Below are 22,706 nucleotides of genomic sequence, written 5' to 3' on the forward strand. Positions count from 1 at the left end.
AGAGAGAACCCCCGCCCTCCCCACACTGCAGCGGGGCTGCCGCCATCATGGCGATCCCGGCTGCACCTGGACAATTTAACAGGGCCCGAGGCTAGAGTCCTAAAGCGGCCCTCAAACACCAGGCCTGCAGCTCGCCGCCATCTTGGCAGAGGCGGTTCCGCGCTACACACACCCAGGGGCGGGGCCTCGCGAGACCCAAACAGGCCCCACGTGTCAGGGGCGGAGCCCCACCCTGACGTCACGGCGCACGTCGGGTGGAAGGAGGACTAGAGCCGGCAAACCCTAGCTGGCTTCTCGCGTCACGGGAACTTTTTCCTCCCTCCTGTCCCGACCCCTTCCCTGTCTCTGTCCCTGTCCCACCTTCCGGCCCCCGGGAACCCCGGCAACGGTTGTGGCTGCTGCCCCGCTTCAGGCGGGGTGTTGCTGACCGCGGAGCCCGAGGGCGCCCGTGAGGTAAGGAGAAGCTGCGGAGCCGCTCTGGCGTCCCCGTCCGCGCGGACCGTGGAGGCCCGGGACCCCCAGCGCCCCCGCTTTCCGCTGTGGTCTCGGTCAGGGGGCTACTTCAGCCAGGTGTGTGTTTTACTTTGTTGTCTTTGACATCCTCCGTTTCTTCTCTACAGGCTTTATCTCCTCTGATCTCACTCCTTTGCTATCGCTGCCAAACCTACTGGAATAGACTCTGATGCCATTGTTTCCTATCCTGTTTTTTTGTTTGTTTTTTGGTGTTTTTTTTTTGGATGCGTCCTCGGCATGTGGGATCTTAGTTCCCTGACCAGGGATCGAACCTGCGCCCCCTGTAGTGGAAGCGTGGAGTCTTATCCACTGCGCCACCAGGGAGGTCCCTAGAATCTTCATTTCAGAGATGTGCTCAGGCCTCTATGTGAAGGCTGTGGGGCGTGGGGAGAATGGTGTGCAGATTAGAGGCGGGAAGCCCAGTTGGGAACCTTCTGCAGTAAACAGAGAGGATGGCGGGCTGTGCTCAGTTCAGGGTAGTGGAGATGGAGATAAGGCACGAAGGAACAGGGTCTTTCCCAAGTGTGACTGAGTGGTAATGGTTCACAAGCAAGGAGGATGCCGACTGTGCCTGTTGATGGTGAGGTCAGTGGAACAGGGCTGGCTGTGTGACAGTGACAGTTCCCGTGGAACAGGGCTGGCTGTGTGACAGCGACAGTTCCCTCAGGAGAGGTGCATTTCCATTAAGACAGAGGGTGGAGATAACATTAGTGAAGTGTTACCAACCAGGGATCTTGGCCTCCTTAATCAATAGAAATTGATAAGAGGCCAGACAGAAAGTTCAGGCAGGGCTTTATTGGGCTCCTGCTGCAGCAGGCGGGAGTGAAAACAAGTAACAGTTTCCCTTGATTGCTCCGAGGCCGGCAGCGAGCTGGTTCCTTATGTGCAGTGAGGGCAGGGGCGGGTCCAGGAGTCAGGCCAGAGGGGTGGCTTGGGTGGTCTGCCCCCCCACTCTGGTGGTGGTGAGTGCAGGGGGCATGCACAGGACCCTGCTTTTGCTCCTGACCCCTGCTTTTGCTCCCAGCTCTTCAGAAGTGGCAGTTGGCTTTTTTTTTGGTCTTTTTGTATCTTGTCTATAATTTCCCCCAGCTGTGCATGCATGTATATAGTTATTTTTAGTCCCTTATAGTTTCTTTGTATTTTGTTTGTATTTCATTTGTTCAGGTGTAAGCACTGCAGCAAAGGGTCCCAGGTCCTAGTCTGTCTCATTATCCCCTGAGGGATTCTACACCTTTTATTCTTAAGGGGTAAAGGGCCAAGTGTCTCATCTTCTGGAACTTCTTCCTGCCAGACAGGGGCTGCAGACCCTAGTTTACCCTAGAGGTGTAGAAGTCCCTCTCTGACTGTTCCAAGGACCTGTAGGGACCTGGGCCACCCTCTGCTGGAACGGGTTGAATTCCTTGAGCCATCATGAGTCTTACTTGAAACTCTTAGAGCCTAGAAAACACAAACTTGCCCAGAAGGCTAAACAAACAAGGGCCAAAAAGGAGAAGAACACCAGTAGCCACTAAAGGGCCTAGAAAGGGAAGGAACCAGGGTAACTTTAGGAGGGCTTCCTTAACTGTTGACCAGGCAGTGGAGGCGATATTGCTGCTTCTAAAATTATGAAGCCAGTCTGCCTGGGCATATATTTCCTTAATGTTAACTTCCACCTGTCGTATCACACTAATTCAGGTGCAGTAGGAAGTATTATCGCACAGACTCCACCTTGTTCTTCCAGAAGGTTATCAAGAGCTAGATGACTGTCAAGAACTAAATTCGCCAAAGAAACGAGAGGTCTTAAGTCCCATTAAGGCTTGTCTTGTCTGTTCCATCATATAACCAAGCTGTCTGATCTCAGTGTTGCTTCATGATAGGTAAAGCCTCCCCATGGAGCTGCCAGTCCTGTGGCCAGCTCTGCCCTTGCAAAGATCATTCCTAGGGGACTTCCCTGGTGGTCCAGTGGTTAAGACTCTGTGCTTCCAATGCAGGGGGCCTGGGTTCGATCCCTGGTCAGGGAACTAGATCCCACATGCATGCTGCAACTAAAAGATCCTGCGTTTCGCAACTAAAGATCCTGTGTACCACAACTAAGACTCCACGTAGCCAAATAAACAAACATATATAGAGAAAAAAGATCATTCCTACTGCTTTCTGGGTTTGGTGGTGAGCCTGACTGGTTCTGTTACAGATAAAAATCCCTCTTAACCCTGTAGTCCTTATAGCACACTCTCCTATGAAGTGAACATTGTCAGTGCATTTATATGCTATGGCTTGGTTGGAAAAGACAGGGTCTGTCGATAATTCCGTAACATATGATGGTTTGGGTGTCCGCAGAGGAAAACAAACCCTTCCAGGGGTGCAGACCTGAATGTCTGTCTCACAGTTGTTAAGACCGGATAGCCCTTGGAGGACATAACTGTTGTTAGTACTTAAACAGGGGACAGCAGACTATTATGTTGATGATTAAGCATATAAAGCTCTACATTTCTAACAAGATGTTCACGTATGATCCGCTGAGTACAGTAGCAAGAATGGCAAACAGGAGTCCAACCCACTACATCATTTTACTTATCTGTCGATGGTGCCTGTCTTTTGAATAGGTATCTCAGACCTTCCACTGGCTTACAGGTGTATTGCTCTTCTGTTGTAACCTGCGGGGTTTCTGGAGGTAAAAGCTTTAGTCTGGAAACATGTACCCAACTAGATATCCCTTGCACTTTGACAGCAGTGGGAGTGGTTCAGATTACTTTATAGGGGCCCTTCCATTTTGGCAATAGTTGGTCTTCGGGGGACCCCTTTCCAGGTTTTAAGAAGAACTTGGTCCCTGGGATCTGTGAAGGAACAGCTCCTTCCTCTGTATTTTTAGTGGGAGCTTGCAGTGCCTTGTGGGTATAGTTCAGGATTGTCTTTTGAACTTGTCCTAGATTAATAATGTGTCTCAGGGCCTGGTTCACTTCTTCATCCAGTAGAATGTCAGTAGTAAGAAAAGGTCTCCCACAGGTCCTTTTATTGTTTTACTTGTTTATTTTTTAAGGAGTTTTTTTTTGTTTATTTTTGGCTGCATTGGGTCTTCGTTGCTGCACACGGGCTTTCTCTAAGTTGCGGCGAGCAGGGGCTAGCTACTCTGTTGTGGTGCGCGGGCTTCTCATTGCAATGGCTTCTCTCGTTGCGGAGCACGGGCTCTTAGGTGCACAGGCTTCAGTAGTTGTGGCAGGCGGGCTCAGTAGTTGTGGTGCAGGGGCTTAATTGCTCTGCGGCATATGGATCTTCCCAGACCAGGGCTCAAACCCGTGTCCCCTGCATTGGTAGGCAGATTCTTAACCACTGCGCCACCAGGGAAGTCCTGAAGACATTTTTTAGAAAGCAGAATTGTGTTAATACAGTCTTTTATTCAATTTTAACATAATTTTATTTATTGAATAGTTAAGACAGTCACATTCCAAATTCAAAATATATGAAAGGGTCTATAATGAAGAGTTTTCCTCTTTCTACTTGGAGTTAATTTCTGGGAAATTTCAATCTTTTAAAAGTGGAGAGAATGTATAAAGAACCCATGTACCCACCAGCCAGCTTCAGTCTGGCTTCATCTATTGCCACTGTTCCACTGGATTATTCCCTGATGTTGGCCTTATTTTAAAACAAGCTGAGACTGTGTCTTATGCAGTAAATGGCAAGGATTTCCTAAGTTGAAATTGCTGCAAATCTCTTTGGGGGCCATTTAAGAGCTCTTTTACTACCACTGATCACTTTTTTAATTTGCTTTTCCAGAGCTCCTTTCCTTCCTAAAGAGTGTCTTTTTTCTCCGTCTTTATGCCAAGAACTCTGTAGGAATGTCCCATACTTCCCCAAGGCTTCTGCTTCTGATAGATGGCCCAGTTGGCTCATCTTAGAAAACCTCCACAAGACATTTTTTTGGGTCTGTTTTCGTTGCTCAGAGCCCCTGTTGAGTTCCCTGCTGCGTAGGATGCCAGAACTGGAGACTATGGAGATCATGAAGTTGGTGAATTGCCCCGAGACCTTCACCCCGGACATGAGGTGCATCATGGGCGAGTCCCCTTCAGTGCGGGGCTACTTCGTCCTGGCGGGAATGAACTCTGCTGGCCTTTCGTTTGGTGGAGGAGCTGGAAGGTAAGTCTTTCGCACTCAGGTTCGGCTTGCGAGGCTTCTTCCTTTCTGGAATTACTTCTTGTTCATAGGGTTTGTGATATACCTAATCCAGTATGTTGATAATAAGAGGAAGACACATGTCATGAGAGAGTTGTCCCCTTGAAAGTATTTGCCATGGGAGGCTCTCCCCGTGTTCCAGACATGTCATTGTACAGAATGTTTTTGGAACTCCTCTTTTGGAGTTAGCCTTGGAGCCAGTGGGATGTTCTTCTGTACTACTTCAGTCGTAACAAATGTTGCTCATTCATGAAACTGGAAATAGAAAGAGCAGGTTTGGACGATACGATGATGAAATTTTTGTTAGACATGTTAGCCTACCTGTGGATTCCCAGATGTGGTGACTCACAGAACAGTTGGGTAAAGAGAATAGAAGTCCAGTGACTAAATTTCTGGATGGAAGCTAAGTATAGTAAAGGATCACTGGCTGCTTCTCTGTTTTTCTCTTCTACTGCTGTAAGCAAAAATACACACACAGCTCGTTTTCCACACAGACATGGGCTCATGTTACATAACATCTTACAGAAAGACCCGAATGAACTTTTTGGCCAACCCAATACTTGAGTGATGAGTCAAGTACCAGGTTCTTACTAAGTCAAGTGTAAGGCAGGATGTCAAGTCCAGTGACAGTGATAGGGACTTCAGGAGGAGGAAAGGGGCTTTTCCCCCACAGCCATGCCCCCCATTGCTTGGAGGGAAGGGATCTTATTTACCTGTTTTCAAATTCTCTTGTACACTTTGGGAACAGGTACAAATGGTTTTATGTACAACGTTTATTCTTAGTGATGGCAAAAACATATCTGGTTACCACAGATGCAGGACATTTCTCAGGCAGACACAGCAAGAGTAGTGAAAATGTCCGTTTATTCATTTACAAACTTAGTGACGTAAAATAAAATTGAAATCTGACTTGATAGAAATACAGTGTACAATGTTAATACCGCATTCGCAGAGGGCAGCAATGCTCGGTCACCTGTGCGCCTGTCATCACCAGGGCTCGTGAGAAACATCCCATTTACTAAGTGCCTCGCACGTCTTCAGGACCACATGCTGATGCTACACATGGGATAGAAAAGGGCTGAGTTGAACTGCACGTTTACAAATGCGAAGAACGAGTTGTAGTCTTTACAGTAATTACAATGGCATTTTCTTACATCCCAAGAGTTGACCAGAGAGTAAAGTGTTAGCTGTGCTGCTGGAAGACCCTTCACTGAAACGAGCTGCAGAAGCTTTCGACCCTACACCCATCTGTTGAAGGTACTTTTTTTCGTCTCCACCCACCATGTGACACTCTGGAGTGTAAGGCACTAGAACCTGGCTTGGAGGAAAGAAGTGCCCCAAGCTCCAGTTCTTGGTGTGCAAAGGAAATCCTGGCATAGATCCATAGAAACAGATGCTAAAAGTATCCGTATCCTCTCCACTTCTTACAATTTCTGTCCTTGAGAGACAGAAAAATGAGAAGGCAGAAAGTCTGCAAAGGATGAAAATAGGTGTATCTAAATATCATGAGAAAAATGGCCCATGAAGAAATGTGTAATTCCCCAAAGGTTCTGCTCAGAGAAGTCACGAATCATACACAAGGAACTCTGGTGTTTAATGGATAAAAGAGAAGGCAAAGACGTACAAAAATACTCAGTCCTCTTGAAAAATAGTGTATTTGTCATGGTAAGGGACTGCATATGCCAGCCCCATGATGACAATGAAGGAGCCTTATAACTAACGGAGCACCTTAAAGTGGAGGGCAGTGGCGGTGGGTGTGGGGAGCGGCTCTGATACGTGGCTCCCTAGCTCCCTCACGACTCACTGCAGGATGTGGCTACTGCCTGTTATTTCATCTGCCGTCTCTTCCACTCAACTGTGCTGCTCCTGAGTCCATGTGCCTGCACATGACATGTGCCAGATGAAAATTCCTTACTCGTGAGAAACTTCTCTACCTCCTGTTGATAAAATGCTGCTTATATCAAAGTTTGTGAGGGATGGGGGGGTGTGTACAGAAAGAAAATGAACACAGTAGGTTATACTTCAGGATTGAGCACTGTTGACCAAATATCTTAGATACTAAAGATACTTAGATCCTTGCTGCCTACACTGGCCAAGAGGCAACAAAGATATAAAAAGGAACTTGTAATGCCTGAAAGCCAGCCAATGCAGTTGTTTTAGAGGCAGAAATAAAGGCGGAGGGGTCATATCCCTCCAGTGAAGCAAAATCACTTTAGGAAGCTCCTATCATTCCTGCCACATACATGGTGGCAGTGGGGAGGGGTTAATGTCGCAAATGCATGCAAAGGCAGGATAAAGGAGAAAGCGGAAGAGTTATTTTTCACGTTGAGTTACTTTCTTGGAAACAACAGCCTAGGAAAGAAGAGATACAGCTAAAACTCTTGGTCTGTACAAGGAGGTAGAATCCAGGGACAGCACACCTCCTGATGAGAATCAAACAAGTGACTTGGTGCAGAAATGGGAACTTTGGGGCCAAAGTGAGACTGGGGTTAATCACTGGGCTAAATGACATCTCTTGCATTTGGGGGTACAGGGACTTCTCAGAAAAGCACTAGAATGTAGTGGGAACTGTTCAGTTTTCTCTCCTGGAGCTTGTCCTGCCCATGCAGTGCTACGTGACCAAAACACAAGTTAAAGGACATCACATTGTGCTATCCAAGCAGGTAGGTCTTGTCTGTCCCTTTTTGCTCTAAAAACTTTCTGAATTAGAGCTTTTATCACAGACAAGAAATCTTCAATGTCAGTCACATGACCATGGGATTTACATGTGGCACAAGTAGGTAGGGGCTTACCTCAAGAGAGGAGAAGGCTCACAGGAGACTTGCAACCTTGATTCTCCATCTATCTGTTTGAAGCCAACACACTTTGTGTTTCTAGGTTCAAAATGATTCTTCAATTGCATATGCTGAGAAGATCGTGGAGCCTCTCTCCCAAGACAGCACAAGTGGTGATAACATCATTTCAGAGAGAAGAATAAAGTACCAACCACCTAAAACGAGTCCAGCTACTCCTTGAACAATCCCTCCAACCTCCAGGGAGAGGTGAGTTGTCACAGAAAGCAAACACATGTGGTCCCAGTGCCCATCGCGGATGACACAGAAATGAAGATGTTTTGATTGTCAACTATGCTTGAGGCAGGAAAGAGTCACCCCCTTCCCTTTAGGACCAAATGAAGAAACCTACCAGATTCATATTGCTATATTTGAATGAACCAAAGGAGACTTGAAAGATGAATTGTAAAGTGCTGGAAGATAAATAGTAAGTTTCAGGGTACTCAATAACAAGTGATTTCCCCCCAGAATCTTAACATCTTGTCAGTCTTAGAAGTGTGACCCCTATTTATGGACAAGATGTGATTTATGCATAAATCTAGATTTTCTTTTGGATTCAATCCCAAATAACTTTCCATTTATAAAGACGACTTTGCAGTGGTGTGCATGGGATACCTTTAGTTCTACATCTGTTTCCATCTTCTTGGGTCAGTCGGCTCCCTGCTGGTAACACCTGCATTGTCCAGTGCCAGTTTCCTGCTCTCCCAAGTTTCACAGCTGCTGTTCACTGCTCTCCAGCTGGGCAGCACCTCTCCTCTTTGCCTAGAAGCAGCATCTCTTTGCCTAGAAGCAGCATCTCTCAGCTAGTTAAATTCACGTTTGCACCAAAATACCAAGGCCCCCCGACAGATTCTAATCACATACTCCCTCATTAAATCAATGAAGACCTCATAAGAAGGTGGACACTAAAGTCAGTGATCAAGTGGGTAAACAGAAATCCCAGAGGAATGCCAGAACAGGCAGACACCTGAGAATTGTAAGCTGCTCTAATAAAATGAAAGGATTGTCTCTAATATACTTACAGACCTATCAGAACTAATGCATCCAAGATAACAAAGGCTATGGTTAATTAAAATCTCTAGCAGCCATTTGTTTGCAAGGGGAAATTAAGTGTGGGGATGGATACCACAGTCTGTGCGATCCAAGTTCCACCCTTACAAAATAGAGACACTGCTTAGAAGTGCACAGGGCGCTCTTACCCCACGTTACCTTCTATTCCAGAAAATGTGGAGAGATGTCTGGAAAGAGAAGACGGAAAGCAGACCTTGGGCTCAGGTAACATACGCTCTCCACACTGGGAACTCTCAAGGGACCCAAGTGGTCACCTCTGTGTGGATCTGTGTCTTTTGTGCGGGGGAAGCAACCCTGGGTCCCAGTAGCTCTCTTCAACTCAGTGTGGCCACAAGGTTTAGTTACTCAGCCAGGATGCTTGTCCTGCCTCCCCCGTCCTAAGGGAGAGAGCATGCACTGAGCCAGTGGGCCTCCTGTGGAAGGGACACATGAGGCTGAACTGAAAGTCACATGCGCTTGGAGAAGAGGAACATCAAGGTGGGGTGACTGAACTGTGAGTAGCTGAAAGAAAAGCAGCACTGTTTCATACAAAACTCAGCATCGCTGGAGCTTAGTTTGAGGTCACACCCTTTCAGCTAGGAAAAGCAACACTAAAGGCAACATGGTCTTTCCCTTTCAAACACTCTGGCTTATTTGTTTAGTCGGTTAAATAAACCACAACCCTCCTCATAATAGAGATTAGCAAGAGATGAAGAAAATTATAGGCAGGTGGCCCTAGCCCAACAGTCTGATAACTGGGTCAGTAGGGAGGCCCAGGATGGTTAACTAATCTGTGCTAAACCCCAGGTAACGCCCACATGATGCCTCTCATCAGCGAGGTAGATGGTCATCCTCCTGCTAGAGGTATCAGGGTGCCGACCCACAGCACAAAGGGATGGGAGAAGGACCTGCCTGGCTAAAAGGCGTAAGCTATTCCACACGGCTGTATCACAGAGACAGCAGCTAGCCAGAATTCACAGGTTACTCGAGAAAACTTAGCCCCACAGACAGGGACTCTTACCCTGAGGCCTGCACACCACAAGCCTCCCTTGCTTCAAGACCCAGCATTAAGTGAGGCTGTCACTGTAACCCACTTCCACAAGTGGAGTCTGCTTCTGTCCTGCCTTCCTGTCCCCACAGGAACCTGAGATGGGGGAGGGATGACCAGCCCAGAGTGAGTATCAGGAGATGGGAAACTGCAGAAGGAGGGAGGAGAAGATGGAGGGACAAGAGAGGGTGCAAAGGAAAAGTTTTAACGCTTAAAATTAAGGAGATAAGACAAGGAAGATAAAGAGGTGAGAGGCAAAGGTTAAATCAAGAAGAGGGATGGGATCAGGAAGAGGAGCTCCTAAGATGACTAGAAGGTGGGGGGACTGCCTGGCATTACTTCCCGTGCAAGTCACTGAGCTCCACGTCATCCTTTCGGCGCTTATGAGTGAAGAGGGAGGTGACCGGGTAGAGCTTGGCCTTGGCCTGGAACCGGTGTCCTGCAATGTCAATCTCATATTCTCCCCGGTTGATGAAATCTGCTGTCACCACCTGCTCTTCTCCGGTGTCCTCGGAAAAATTGTGCACAAAGCCCAGGCACACGTGGCGCTCTAGGGTGTAACCATATGCGCTGCTGGTGGTCTTGCCCACGTACTGCCCATTTCGGTAAATGGGCTCCCCCCACCAAGGCCAGAGGTCCAGGTCTGTGTCGTGGTCGTCCAGGATGAACATAGTGAGGCGTTTGTACACCCCGTTCTGCTTCTGCTGCAGCAGGGCATCTCGCCCAATGAAATCCATCCCCTAGGAAAGAGCACAGAGACAGCATCACTGCTTGGGACCCGGTGTCGCTGCCGTGGGCTGCCCACTCCCCACCACACCCCTGCTAGCTCTGGGGAACGTGTGCTTCCCCCATGCGGAAAACTGCATTCACAGTATGAAAGACACCTGCAGAGAAGAGAATTCTTGTAACAACACAGGTACGCATCACTCTCTTTTCTTTCTATTTTATAAACACATTTCAATCACAAGACCACACAGAACAAAAATAGGAAGAAAAATCAACACTTGAAAATGCTTGCTAGAATTATTTTAGAAAAACAATGTTTTTATATAATCTCAACCAGCAGTCCATGCATATATATCCGTATTCTATGCATAAATATTTACATATGCATATGTCCAAAAAAGAGCAGGATAAAATAAACTCTTAACAATGCGTGTCACTGAAAAAATATTCTTTATGTTTTTCCCTATTTTCCAAATCGAGTATTCTTTACTTTTATATCAGAGAAAAATAGTTACCTAATTGCTCAAAAAGAACATCAGAGATCTACTATACTGATAGGGAATGACTGCTAAGATATTTTAAGTGAAAAAGGCAGGGTGCAATACCAAGTATACAGTATCCAAGCACCAAGGTTAAGAACGTGGCGAGGGGAAATTACTCATCTGTTTGCACTGCATGGAAGCTATCTACAAGGAGAGGCAGAACCCTGCTGCTTCTGGTCAAGCTGGCAGTGGGACTGGGTGGGCTCAGAGGTGGGAAAGAGCCTTTTCATCCTCTTGAATGGTGATTAGGCAGTTGAATGTTGTACACGGGGCATATTAATGAATTACCACGATCAACTCAGAAAGCACTCAGCTCTCCCTGTCCTCACGCAGGCTCCCTGCTCAGGAAGCTGAGGGCAGAGTGGGTACAATACCTTGTCTAACTTCACCCGAGACTCTCGTCCGCATTCCAGGGGTGTGCTGAGGGTGTTTAAATCCTGACCCCAGAAGGCAAAAAACTTTTCAATTCGGAGACTACGAAGAGCATAATACCCAGCATTCCGGATTCCGTATTTCTGTCCAACACTCATCACTTCGTTGTATACGTGCAGGGCGTACTAGAGGGAGAGACAAAAGGTCAGTAACCAGCAGACCTTCAGAATTAAACATGGAATCTGTCTGGCAGTGCCTGCCAGCTGACACTGTTACCTGGACAAGGGAGAAGGTTGTCTACAATCCTCAGGAACCAAAGTGCTGCAGCCCAGGCTTAAGCTCCACGAAAGCAGCACCTTTATCTTTTTACTTCTCTAAAATGTCTAGGATCTCAGTATATATGTAGCACTTATTAAATAATAACTCACAGAAGCTCTCTTACCACTCAGTAAACGACCAGTCTCGTAACTGCCTCTCCAACAGCCATGCATCCTCCACTGGCTTTGGCTTTGTTTTTTTGCGCCAGTTCCCTGAACTTGGTCCTTCCCTTATGCAATGGCCTATGCTGTGAAACTGGTGTTACACATAACTCTAGACATGCATGCACAACTCTGATTTGTCACACGGATTATGGCGTATCTTAAGAGACCTAGAGTGAGTCACAGAGGACCCCAAAAATCAGAGCTCTCCTACCCGTGTCCCACAATATCCAGTCTCTCATGTTGTTTTGTTCTTGGTTCCAGACACGTTTAAGTATCACATAACTTAAATGAACAAAAAGCAAATACTCAAATACTCTGTTAAGTCTAAAGCCCAACAACAAACGACACTGTTTACTTTAAAAACTGTAAAACAGAAAACAAGACAGAGGAATGAGGAAGACAGATACTGTATAATCTCACTTATATGTGGGACCTTAAAAAAACAACAACTATTAAACAACAAAACCAAAATAGCACCTAAACTCATAGACCAAGAGATCAATTTGTGGTTACAGGTGGGGATTGGAGGAAGGTGGTCAAAAGGTACAAACTTCCAGTTATAAGGTAAGTACTAGGGATATAATGCACAACATGATGACTAGGTGACACTGCTGTGTGATAACATGAAAATTACGAGTAAATCCTGAGAGTTCTTCTCATCACAAGGAAAAAAAAATTTTTTTCTTTTTATTGTGTCTATATGAGATGATGGATGCTAGTAACTAAACACTGTGGTAATCATTTCACAGTCTATGTAAGTCAATCCATTATCCTGTCCACCTTAATCTTATACAATGATGTATGTAAATTATATCTCAATAAAACGGGGGGGAAAAGTCAAAAACAAAAATCTGCTTCATTGGTATCGCAATTCTTTATCCTGGCAATGTATGTTGCTCTATAAACTGCACTACTGCAGCCGAACAGGCATTGACTAAGCAGACTGCTGTGATCAAGGCAACTTTAGATGTGGAAAAGGGAGTCTGAGCTATTGGGTACAACACAGCCTGTGGTATGTGTGTAAGCGAAACACTGCAAATAGCAAAGGCGGGTGGAGGAGACCATTGGAGACTGGCTGGGAAACGAGAGTAAGAATGAGCTGTATCTCGGGCGGGTTCAGTGTCTCAAGCTGAATGCTCCGTACTTGAATTAAGAAGACAAAGGTTTAAAGCAGGTGAGTAGTCTTGGGCTAGAGAAGAGCAAAGCGAAAAGTGGGTCCCCACTACTTACTCATTTTCTCACTAGATGCCAGGGATTGAGTGTGAACAAACCAATCTGCTATCTGCCACCATGCTTTGGAAGGCAGCTCCTCAGAGACAAGTATAAGCTTCTTGAGGACAAAAGCCAGCTTGAAAAGAACCCAAGCAGTGCACAAATTACCTCTTGGACTCACAGAAAACCATAAAAATGGGACCAGCCCAGGAAAATTGGGTAGAAAACAGGGCTTCTCCCTCCTGATGGGCTTGGCTGATTAATGACCCAGGAGCAGGTGGTAACACCTGAATGACCATATGGCACTTCAGTACAGGCAAAACATATCAGCTACATGCATATTAACTCTTCTCAAATCATGAATAATCCCTTCACCTTAATATTGTTATAATACTTTTGAGTGTGGAAAAGCAGATAAAATTTCATGGGCTGGTAAATCCGTGCTTCATTTAATAATTAAAAGGAAACCTAACACCATGAGTAGTATGACTATGTCAAGAACATGACGAGGCTGAAGATCACTGCTACTTGTCACAACTGGACAAGGGAAAGAAAATGCAGGAATAAAAATTGTTAAGAAACAAAAACTTATTGTTTGTGTGTATGGTAAGACTGAACCCTGGAAATTCCAGAAATCAACTAAAAAACAGCTATAAACAGTAAGATAGTTTAGGAGGGAAACAGGTTAAAGCATTAATATACAGGGAAAAAAGCTTTCATAAATCAGAAGACACCAGAATAAAGACACCCTTCCCATTCACAACAGCAACACCACCAAAATATTCATATAAATTTAAGAAATGTATACCATCTACATGAAGAAAACTTCAAAATACCTCTGAAGGTCACCAAAAAAAAAAACCCCACATAAAGAAAGGTATATTTTGATTGTAAGATTCAACACATATAAGAATGTCAATTCTTCCTAATTTACAAACGTAACAATCCAACAACTCAGGGTGTTTCTGTTTTAACTAGATGATTATAAAAGTTTATAAGGAGATCAGCTCGGTGCTTTGTGACCACCTAGACGGGTGGGACAGGGAGGGTGGGAGAGAGGGAGGAAGACGCAAGAGGGAGGAGATACGGGAACATATGTATATGTATAACTGATTCGCTTTGTTATAAAGCAGAAACTAACACACCATTGTAAAGCAATTATACTCCAATAAAGATGTAAAAAAAAAAGATTATAAGGGAAAATAAGGAAACAGGAATTCGTCTTTTCCAGTTTTCCAAGCTATGAGGGAGGATAAGCATTACCAAGTATTAAAATATACAATAAAGACTCAGTAATTAAAACAATGTGATACTGGATATACAAATAGAATAAAAGTCCAGAAATAAATCTAAATATATATAGAAACTTAGTATGTGGTAAAGGTAGAATCTCACATCAACTGGTCATCCACGTTAGAAAAAATAGTTTGATCCATAGCTCATAAAGTACCAAGAGACAGTGCAAAAGGTTGGAGCATTTAAATATGAAAAAACAAAACACACAAACCCATAAATAGCAACAACACAAACTATAAAAGCATCAGAAGTGGAAAAAATTTTTAACTCTGGAGTGGAGAAGCCCCTTCTACGTATTACACTCTAGAAGCCACAAAAGATTCATCAATTCACCTACAAAAAAAATTTTTTGCAACGTATGAAACATTTCCATAATAAAAAGTAAAATTTAGAAAACCCTTCTGGGACTTCCCTGGTGGCAGAGTGGTTAAGAATTCACCTGCCAGGGGACATGGGTTCCATCCCTGGTCCGGGAAGATCCCACATGCCACAGAGCAACTAAGACTGTGTGCCACAACTACTGAGCCTATGCTGTAGAGCCCGCGAGCCACAACTACTGAGCCCACATGCCACAATTACTGAAGCCTACGTGCCTAGAGCCCGTGCTTCACAAGAGAAGCCACCACAATGAGAAGCCCGCGCACCGCAATGAAGAGTAGCCCCCGCTCACCACAAATAGAGAAAGCCTGCGGCCCAGCAACACCCAACACAGCCAAAAAATACATATATTAAAAAAACCCTTCTATGTGGCAAAAAAAACCCCAAATCAAGACAAATGATAAACCGGAAAAAATTTTTACAACTTAATAGTAAGGACTGGCTGGCTGATTCAGAGAATGCCTAGAAATTGGGGGAAAAGACCAATAATTCAATACAAAAATGGACAAAAGATACTGCCAGGACATTCATTCATGCAGCATTTATTAAGCGTTTACTATGTGCCAAGTGTTTCTCTAACTGCTGGGGATATAGAAGTTAAACAAATATCCCTGCCTTTAGCAAACCTACATTTAAACGGGTAATGTGATGAACGAGATAAAGAAAATATATATTCTATGAGACAGTGGTAAGCACTCTTGAGAAAAATAAAACAGGGAAGGAGGCTAGGGAGGAGGGGGCCAGAGACTGCAACTTTAAATGGTCTCTTCAAGAAGGTGAGGTGGGACTTGCCTGGTGGCGCAGTGGTTAAGAATCCGCCTGCCAATGCAGGGGACATGGGTTCGAGCCCTGGTCCAGGAAGATCCCACATGCTGTGGGGCAACTAAGGCCGTGCACCACAACTACTAAGCCTGCAGTCTAGAGCCCGTCACTCTAGAACCCGTGAGCCACAACTACTGAAGCCTGCACGCCTAGAGCCTGTGCTCTGCAACAAGAGAAGCCACCACAATGAGAAGGCTGCGCACCACAATGAGGAGTAGCCCCCGCTCGCCGAAACCAGAGAAAGCCCACGGGCAGCAATGAAGACCCAACGCAACCAAAAATAATAAATTAAAAAAAGAAAAAAAAAAATGGTGAGGTGTGGGGACCTCCCTGGTGGTCCAGTGGTTAAGACTCTGTGCTTCCACTGCAGGGGACGTGGGTTCAATCCCTGGTTGGGGATCTAGGTAGGATCCCGCAGGCCATGCGGCGTGGCCAAAAAGTTTTGTTTTTTTTTTTAATTAAAAAGAAAAAAAGGTGAGGTGTGAATAAGACCTGAAGCATGTGTCGCTGTGAGCTTGGGAGGCTCTACAGGGGGGAGGGATATGCCAAAGAAAGGGGAAGGGCAAGTGGAAAGGCCCTGAGGCAGAAACATATCCAGCAAGGAGAGGCAAGAAGATAGGGTGAGATGAGGAGCAGCAGTGTGGAGGAAGGTCGGCAGAGCTGTGTGCGCCCTGCAGATGGGCTTTTACTCGGTGTGAGAGGGGTTTTGACAAGTAGCTTGATCTCTTGCCTGGAACTGCACCCATCAGCCCAAAGTCTGACAATTCTGTGTCCTGGTACAAGCAATAAAGAAAAAGACACTCTTGTACACTGCAGAAGTTTTTATAACAGCAAAGGACTAGAAACCCTATAAATGTCTATTAGTACCAGACTGGTTATATAAATTACGATTCAACTATATAATGGCATACTATATCATTTTCATTAAAAAATAAAGAAGAAAAAGGAAGCTCTTTCTCTTTAGGTACTGGCAGGGAAAAATCTCTAAATTGCTAAGTAAAAAAAATCAAGATGAAGAACAGCAGTAAGCCTCCATTTGTGTTTCTAAAAAAGAGGGTTATGAATACGTCTTTGAACTTGCTTCCATATGCACAAAAATCTCTGACATGATATAAACTAACAATATCACTGGTGGTGGCTGGTGGGAACTGGTCAGGTGGCACTGAATACTTTTTAGAGGTTTTTAGTTTTAGACCATGTAAAGATATTACCTACACAAAAAAAGTACATAACTTAGCTAAAAACGTTAAAATCTCTTTAACGCAGCCTACCTCAGTGACCAAGGCCCGGTCAGACATGGCGCTCTAACCCTGCCAGCACCCATCCTCTCGTGGCTCTCACCTCTATAGGAATGTAAAGCATGAATCCTGGCTCTCCCGTGTGAGTCATGCTCATCACCCGGATCCCATTTGCGTAGCCCACACTCATCTCCTGCGGAAACAAAGGGAGAAGGTCATCGTGGAAACTCGTTAGGGGAAGTGGGCCCCTCCATGTTTGTTAGAGGAATGAACGCCTGAGGCAACCCCTCTCATTAGCTCTGTACCCTGTGCTGGACCCTAATGGAGATACATGTGAATGAAAATTTCTTCCTCAAGACAGTCTGTTTCCAGGCATTGGGGTCATTAGGAACAGAGCACAGCCTTTCCAATGCTCTTCTCATGAACAGCCCCAGTTCAGGAGTGCCAGCCAAGCCAGTGGAGGGAAGTGGAGGCAGTCTTTGAAAAGCATGAAATACTTCTTTTTGCAAAGTCGTGCTAAAGATTTGTTTTAGTCAGAGACACCGGGAGCAATGAAGACCAGGCAAATGTGTTCTCTGGCGGACCTGGCAGACAAGTCCTGGGTACCTGCCCCACAGAAGATGATGCCGGATGACCAAAGAACACCGTTCACCTGCTACCCTGGGGGAAGAGACTGGGCTTCTTATGTTCAGAACGTGTTTCCAGCAGCTCAGTTACCCAAAAGGGGCCCCTGACTCAATCACCGTTCCTGCAATGGGAAGTGGTAAGCCCCAGACGGCCCTAAAGCAGACCGTTTCCATGAGGAGCAGGCATAGCAGCACAGTACGCCGTAGGCGCACGCACGTGGTTACTTCTTCAAGGAGCAAAGAATGTACTGTGACGGGGTCTGCTGCCAGCTAACAGAGTTTCCTGTTGCTTTAACTGTGCCATGGAGAAAAAGGAGAGCTGTAAAATCACTTAAAGGTGGATCCTAACTTCGGTTTGAACTTCAAAGAGCATCCCATCAGTAACTGTCCCGAAGCTGCTTGTTACAGGCTGCCAAAACACGTCTGTCTGGACCTCTCTAATCAACCACTTCCCAGAGAGTGTGTTATCATGCCTTTTGTTCAGTTACAATTTGTTTCACTCAGCTCTAGTTGCCAAGTATAAGAAAGAAAATTTATAAGAAAGAAAGAAAATGAAGTAAGTTGTTTAGGGATTCACCTAAACCATTTCTTACCTGAAGGTGCCACATACACAGAAGTTACTTTGTGTATGGAAAAGAGGAAGCACTGCATGGAGAGAAGGGGCCTGACCTTGACTGGCATTTTTCGGCGTCCGCATCATAACACTCTAACTTAAAAATTTAGTCCACCTCTACAGAGTCAATACACACACAGAACCGACACTCACAGAGACGAGGTCTTCGAAGATAGCAATGCGTATTAAACAAGAGGAACATGAAGACTGAGAAAGAAAGAAATGGATTCACTCAGTCATTCTGTTTGCTTAATGAAAGTCAGAACACGTTCTGTGGGTATTAACACCATAGTGAGAACATGTAATTGCCATCTCTGTAAAAGAAATATTCCCTGCTTATTTAAAAACTACAACTTTACTAGTACCCACCTTGCAAAACAGACTTGGGAAATGGTCTGGAGTCATAGGGGCATAGGACAACTCAGACAGCACATCCACAGCTCGAGGACCAATCAGATTGAGGGCTAAACGGAAAAGAACAAGAGATGTCTGGCCGCTCCAGGTGAATAGCTGAACCAATGGGAAAGGTCTGCTCTGGACTTGCTCACCTATGGCCAGGTGTGGGTGGCAAGACCATGAAAATGTCCATTTGCTTAGGCAATCCTAGGGTGGACCTTGATTCTGGCAAATACACTTCTCCTGACAGGGCTGCTTAATGCTGCTACTGACTCCTGGCATCTGACAGCCCGGCTAGTGTGTTGCCTCTTCCTGAACAAAGGAAGACAAAACTCCACAGCCTCCTTTGCAACTAGATTGGGATCATGAGGCCAGGGGATAGGAGCCCACTCCCAGGGCTGGCCAAACCACCCCCTGCACAATTCCTGTTCCCTGGGACTTCCCTGATAGTCCAGTGGCTAAGACTCCATGCTCCCAATGCAGGGGGCCCGGGTTCGATCCCTGGTCAGAGAACTAGATCCCAGATGCCGCAACCAAGAAGTCCACATGCCGCAACTAAAGATCCCATGTGCCGCAATGAAAATCCTGCATGCCTCAACTAAGACCCGGCACAGCCAAATAAATAAATAAATATTTAAAACCAAGACAAAACAAAAACAATTCCCATTCCCCTCCTCTTCCCAGTGTGGCTACATGATGGAAAAAGCCCCAAACCCAAATCAGTACCAGGAGAGCCCTGAGGAGAGCTGCCCACCCAGCCTGGATTCCGTCACATTTACGACAGCACCTAAGCTAATTACACATCAAATACCCTTAAATGGACTAGAAAATAGGCTTGCTTCAATAAGCTTCTATAGTTTTCGAATCTGGTAGCGAGAAAGTAATCATATTTGCTACCATGATGAACTGAGGATGAGGGCCTGGTGGAGGCGAGGGGCAGGGGTCCATTGAGGGTAGGGAGGGGTTAAAGCTGGAATCAGGTGGCAGAAGAGGAGGGGTTGCTCCCTGAGAAGACTGCTGAGGAAGAGATAATACGGAAATTAAGTTATCTATCCTTAAAAAGTATTTACTCATTAAAGAAAAAATAAAAACTAAGGGGAAATTTTGAAGAAAATAATACTTAGGTAATAAATATAAAAATACTTTAATAATGAGTCACTCATTCATTCAACAAATATTTGCACTCTGATATGCTGGTTGTAGGGGACACAGCAGTAAACAAAACACAAAGAAACTGAAGCACTAACTCATTCACACTTCACTTATAAAAACATGGGGAAGCATTAGAGATCAATTTTCTATGACCAGGAGCCTCTTCCAAGATTCTAATTCTGACACTCATTTTTGAATATCAGATATAGAGAAGGCAAATGGAGAAGACAGATCTGGATCAACTTCGATCAGCTGGCTTTTCCTCGCTCAGCTGACTGCAGAGGGCCCCCTTACCAGTGTATTTCCAGGTGACGTCCTCCAGAATCAGGTTGCTGTCTTCTGGCATGTATTTCTTAAGCCAGGCCCAACAGTGGACCTGTTGGTCGGTTGGAGAAATCATGAAGAAACTGAAAGTGAGACCCAAAAGTAATCAAAACCAGGCAGCAGGAGAATGATCAGGAAGCAGTAAGTTCTCAGCTAGTTTCAAAGCAACGAACAGAACACTGGTGAATGATCTCTTAGCTTTCAGGGAAGGCCAACTGCACATACTTCTAGGATATACCACATAATGACAAAACAGAAGATTCTGGCTTTCTGCTAGTGCCAAGAAATTATACAGACCTACTAACATAAGATAAGGCATTTTTCCTCAATAGAGTAATTTTTCCACACCAAGTTTTACATAATCTGGTAGGTTTCTTTTTTTTTTTTTTTTTTTTTTTTTTTTTTTTTTTTTTTTTTTTTTTTTTTTTTTTTTTTTTTTTTTTTTTTTTTTTTTCCTCCTGGTGCTTTTTGTGTGTGTGTGTGTGCTGGGCTGCTAATGAACTGGCCATGACTTTGAAATGTTTTATTGTCCTCAGTGTTATTACAGTTTCCTGGAGAGGTGAGCTGAGTGCTCGGCTCCGCCACAGCCATTAGGCGGAGGGAGCAGAGTGGCAGCCGGCTCACCTTCGCTTGCTCAGCCGTGCTATGCTGCAGTCATTTTCGTACCCTCCGCCCTCGTTGAGCATGCCGGTATGCACGATGTGGCCCACGGGCACGTCAAGGTCATTGGAGAAGAGGTATTGGAGAATTTCTAATGCCTGATCCCCGGTGGACTGTAGGGTTAGGGAACGAAGCAGAGAGAACAAACATGAGCACCTCTGGCCGGTAATGCGGCCTGACAGGCAAAGTCACTTGCGGAGAAAACTCAATTAGCCGTACTCGTGCAACAGTATTTGCAGATTTGCTCCACTGCAACGAGCTCCAGAGAAAGCTAGCTATTGAGTCTAGTGTCAAATGAGCCTCTGCAAGCAGATGAAGAACCAGAAACAAAGCGCTAAAAATTCCAGAAAATGTTATAATACAGGTGAAACACTAAAATATATCAGAGTTCTTAGTCTGCTTTGAAGTGACAGATGAAAAACAAGAGGCATTCAATAAATACGCAAGTTTCCAAATCTGTTCTTTTGGTTCCCAAATACTTACTGTTATTTCAAACTTTGTGAAAGAGGACATGTCAATGACACACACGGCCTCCTTACAGCACTTGACTTCGGACTCCACAATCTCAAACCAGTCTGGCTTGTAAAAAGTCTTGCTCTGCTCCAAGGCCAACAGGTCTACAGGACAGAGAAAACCAAAGGAAGACAGAAAAGGAGGGGACTTGTACTGGTGAGTCTCCTTGATAGATCAGTAGAGTATAACAGGTTTTTATTATTTATTCTCCTAGGAAGACAAACTAGCTATGCACGTTTAAAAACAAGGTTTACTATTCTTAAGACAAAAAAACCCCAAAAAACAAAAATGAGAACGTGCCTTCTTACCCTTGTCTGGTGGCACAAAGTACTTTGGCCTCTCAAATCCATGTTTCTCCATCCACCTGGCTCCTTGTGCATCCAGCCGGTCATACAGAGGAGATGTGCGTAACTGCCTTCCTGTCTGGAAGTCCCAGCGGGGAACCTTCAGATCGTACAGCAGAGCTAGGAGAGAGAAGAGCAGTCTATGAAAGCCCAAGGCACAGAGCTGAGCACCAATATCCATGGGCCTCTGGAGTTGCTCCTATTCAAAAAAGCATGCTTTCAGGCTGCTGTAGCCTGATTTGCCAAACAGTACCCAGTGTGACACGAATGTTCCAGAAGAAAGGATCACATTGCAAGAGCTGGTAACACCCCTCCACAGACTTATATAGCTGTGAGTCACATAACAACTCTAGATCTTTGTTTATAATTACTGTTCCAAATTAGTAGGTAGAAACAATGGCAGAAAGGTCAGAGTTCTAAACCTTGTTAAGCTCCCAGCAGAGATGAAGGTTATGTCTACACGGGACACAGGTGGTTACAAAGTGTGAAAAAATGGCACCTGATTCTTTCCAGTGCCTGTGTTGTTGGAGCCTCAGACCTGTTACACACTTTTCCTAATATTTAGCCATTTCTGAAGCAAAAGGGCACACAGCATACCTTGATTTGGTGGTTCTGAAATCCGACAGGTTGCAAAGTATTGTCCCAGTGACATGATTTACATAACAAAGGGAGGGTCAGAATTCATTTCTCCTAATGTCCAGTCTGCAACAGTGAATACGTAAAATATCCAGAAAGAGTGTGATCTCTAGTCTCTTGCAGAGAGAAGACCGGACTTCACACCAGGCCCAACAAGAGGTACGTCAGCGTGGGGGGAGACTGGGAGATCACAGAGAAGGAAACCAAGCTGGCATCCTTATACTGTGACAGTCTCCTCTGGGCTTTAGGTTCTACTTTCCCTTTCCCCGTTTTCTATCATGCCTGCAACTTCCATCTCATGAGAATCAGAGGCGGCCACCAAAAGTACTGTATCATCAAGAAGAAGCTCCAGCTCATTTACAATCTGCACAGCTTCCAAAGTAACGATGGATGTAGAAACCTAGACTCTTAACAGTTCAACACTGTAACCAAAATATTCACTAAATAACCTTAGCAGTTACACATACTGCTTCCAGGTCCTTTAACTCCCATGGATGTGAATTCTCTGCCCCAGACCAAAAGTGAGCACACAGGTGTGACAGGTCATCCAAAGGCCTCATTGCTAATGGAACCTCCAGCTACTAAACCAGCAGTCCGTCCTTAAACAAGAATGCTGGTCACAGCCAATGCAGAATCTTAGTCCTGAGGATAACTATTCCCCAAACAGATATATTTGGTCAAGTCTGAAAACAGTTCCTCAGTATACAAAAATGAAATTACAATCTGATTTGGTTCAATTCCTGATTCAAAAGCTATCTCTAAAGGGCACACTGGAAAATAAAGCTA

The 22,706-nt window shown here is 45.1% G+C and overlaps 1 protein-coding gene and 1 long non-coding RNA gene across 7 annotated transcripts in view; one reads left to right on the plus strand and one right to left on the minus strand.

The window, feature by feature from the left end:
* Window positions 1-292: 292 nt before the first annotated feature.
* Window positions 293-5,907, plus strand: LOC112393381 (uncharacterized). Its single transcript, XR_003001911.1, has 3 exons — window positions 293-453; window positions 4,431-4,623; window positions 5,822-5,907. It is a non-coding gene; the product is annotated as an uncharacterized LOC112393381 (long non-coding RNA).
* The window catches only part of PDPR (pyruvate dehydrogenase phosphatase regulatory subunit), a 36,439-nt gene continuing 19,238 nt past the window's right edge, over window positions 5,506-22,706 (minus strand). For 3 of the 6 annotated variants that reach the window (XM_024735608.1, XM_024735609.1, XM_024735610.1), the window contains 8 exons: window positions 21,249-21,404; window positions 20,911-21,044; window positions 20,392-20,540; window positions 19,738-19,850; window positions 18,265-18,359; window positions 16,760-16,849; window positions 11,231-11,413; window positions 5,506-10,328 (listed from right to left, as the gene is read on the minus strand). In XM_024735608.1, coding sequence (XP_024591376.1) covers window positions 9,924-10,328; window positions 11,231-11,413; window positions 16,760-16,849; window positions 18,265-18,359; window positions 19,738-19,850; window positions 20,392-20,540; window positions 20,911-21,044; window positions 21,249-21,404 — 1,325 coding nt within the window. In that variant the 3' untranslated portion in view covers window positions 5,506-9,923. The remainder of the gene's footprint in view (window positions 10,329-11,230; window positions 11,414-16,759; window positions 16,850-18,264; window positions 18,360-19,737; window positions 19,851-20,391; window positions 20,541-20,910; window positions 21,045-21,248; window positions 21,405-22,706) is intronic. The other 3 variants (XR_003001910.1, XR_003001909.1, XR_003001908.1) reach the window with 3 other exon arrangements.

Source organism: Neophocaena asiaeorientalis, unplaced genomic scaffold (assembly GCF_003031525.2).
Source record: "Neophocaena asiaeorientalis asiaeorientalis breed wild unplaced genomic scaffold, Neophocaena_asiaeorientalis_V1.1 scaffold40, whole genome shotgun sequence".
In the NCBI taxonomy this organism is placed as follows: Eukaryota; Metazoa; Chordata; class Mammalia; order Artiodactyla; family Phocoenidae; genus Neophocaena; species Neophocaena asiaeorientalis.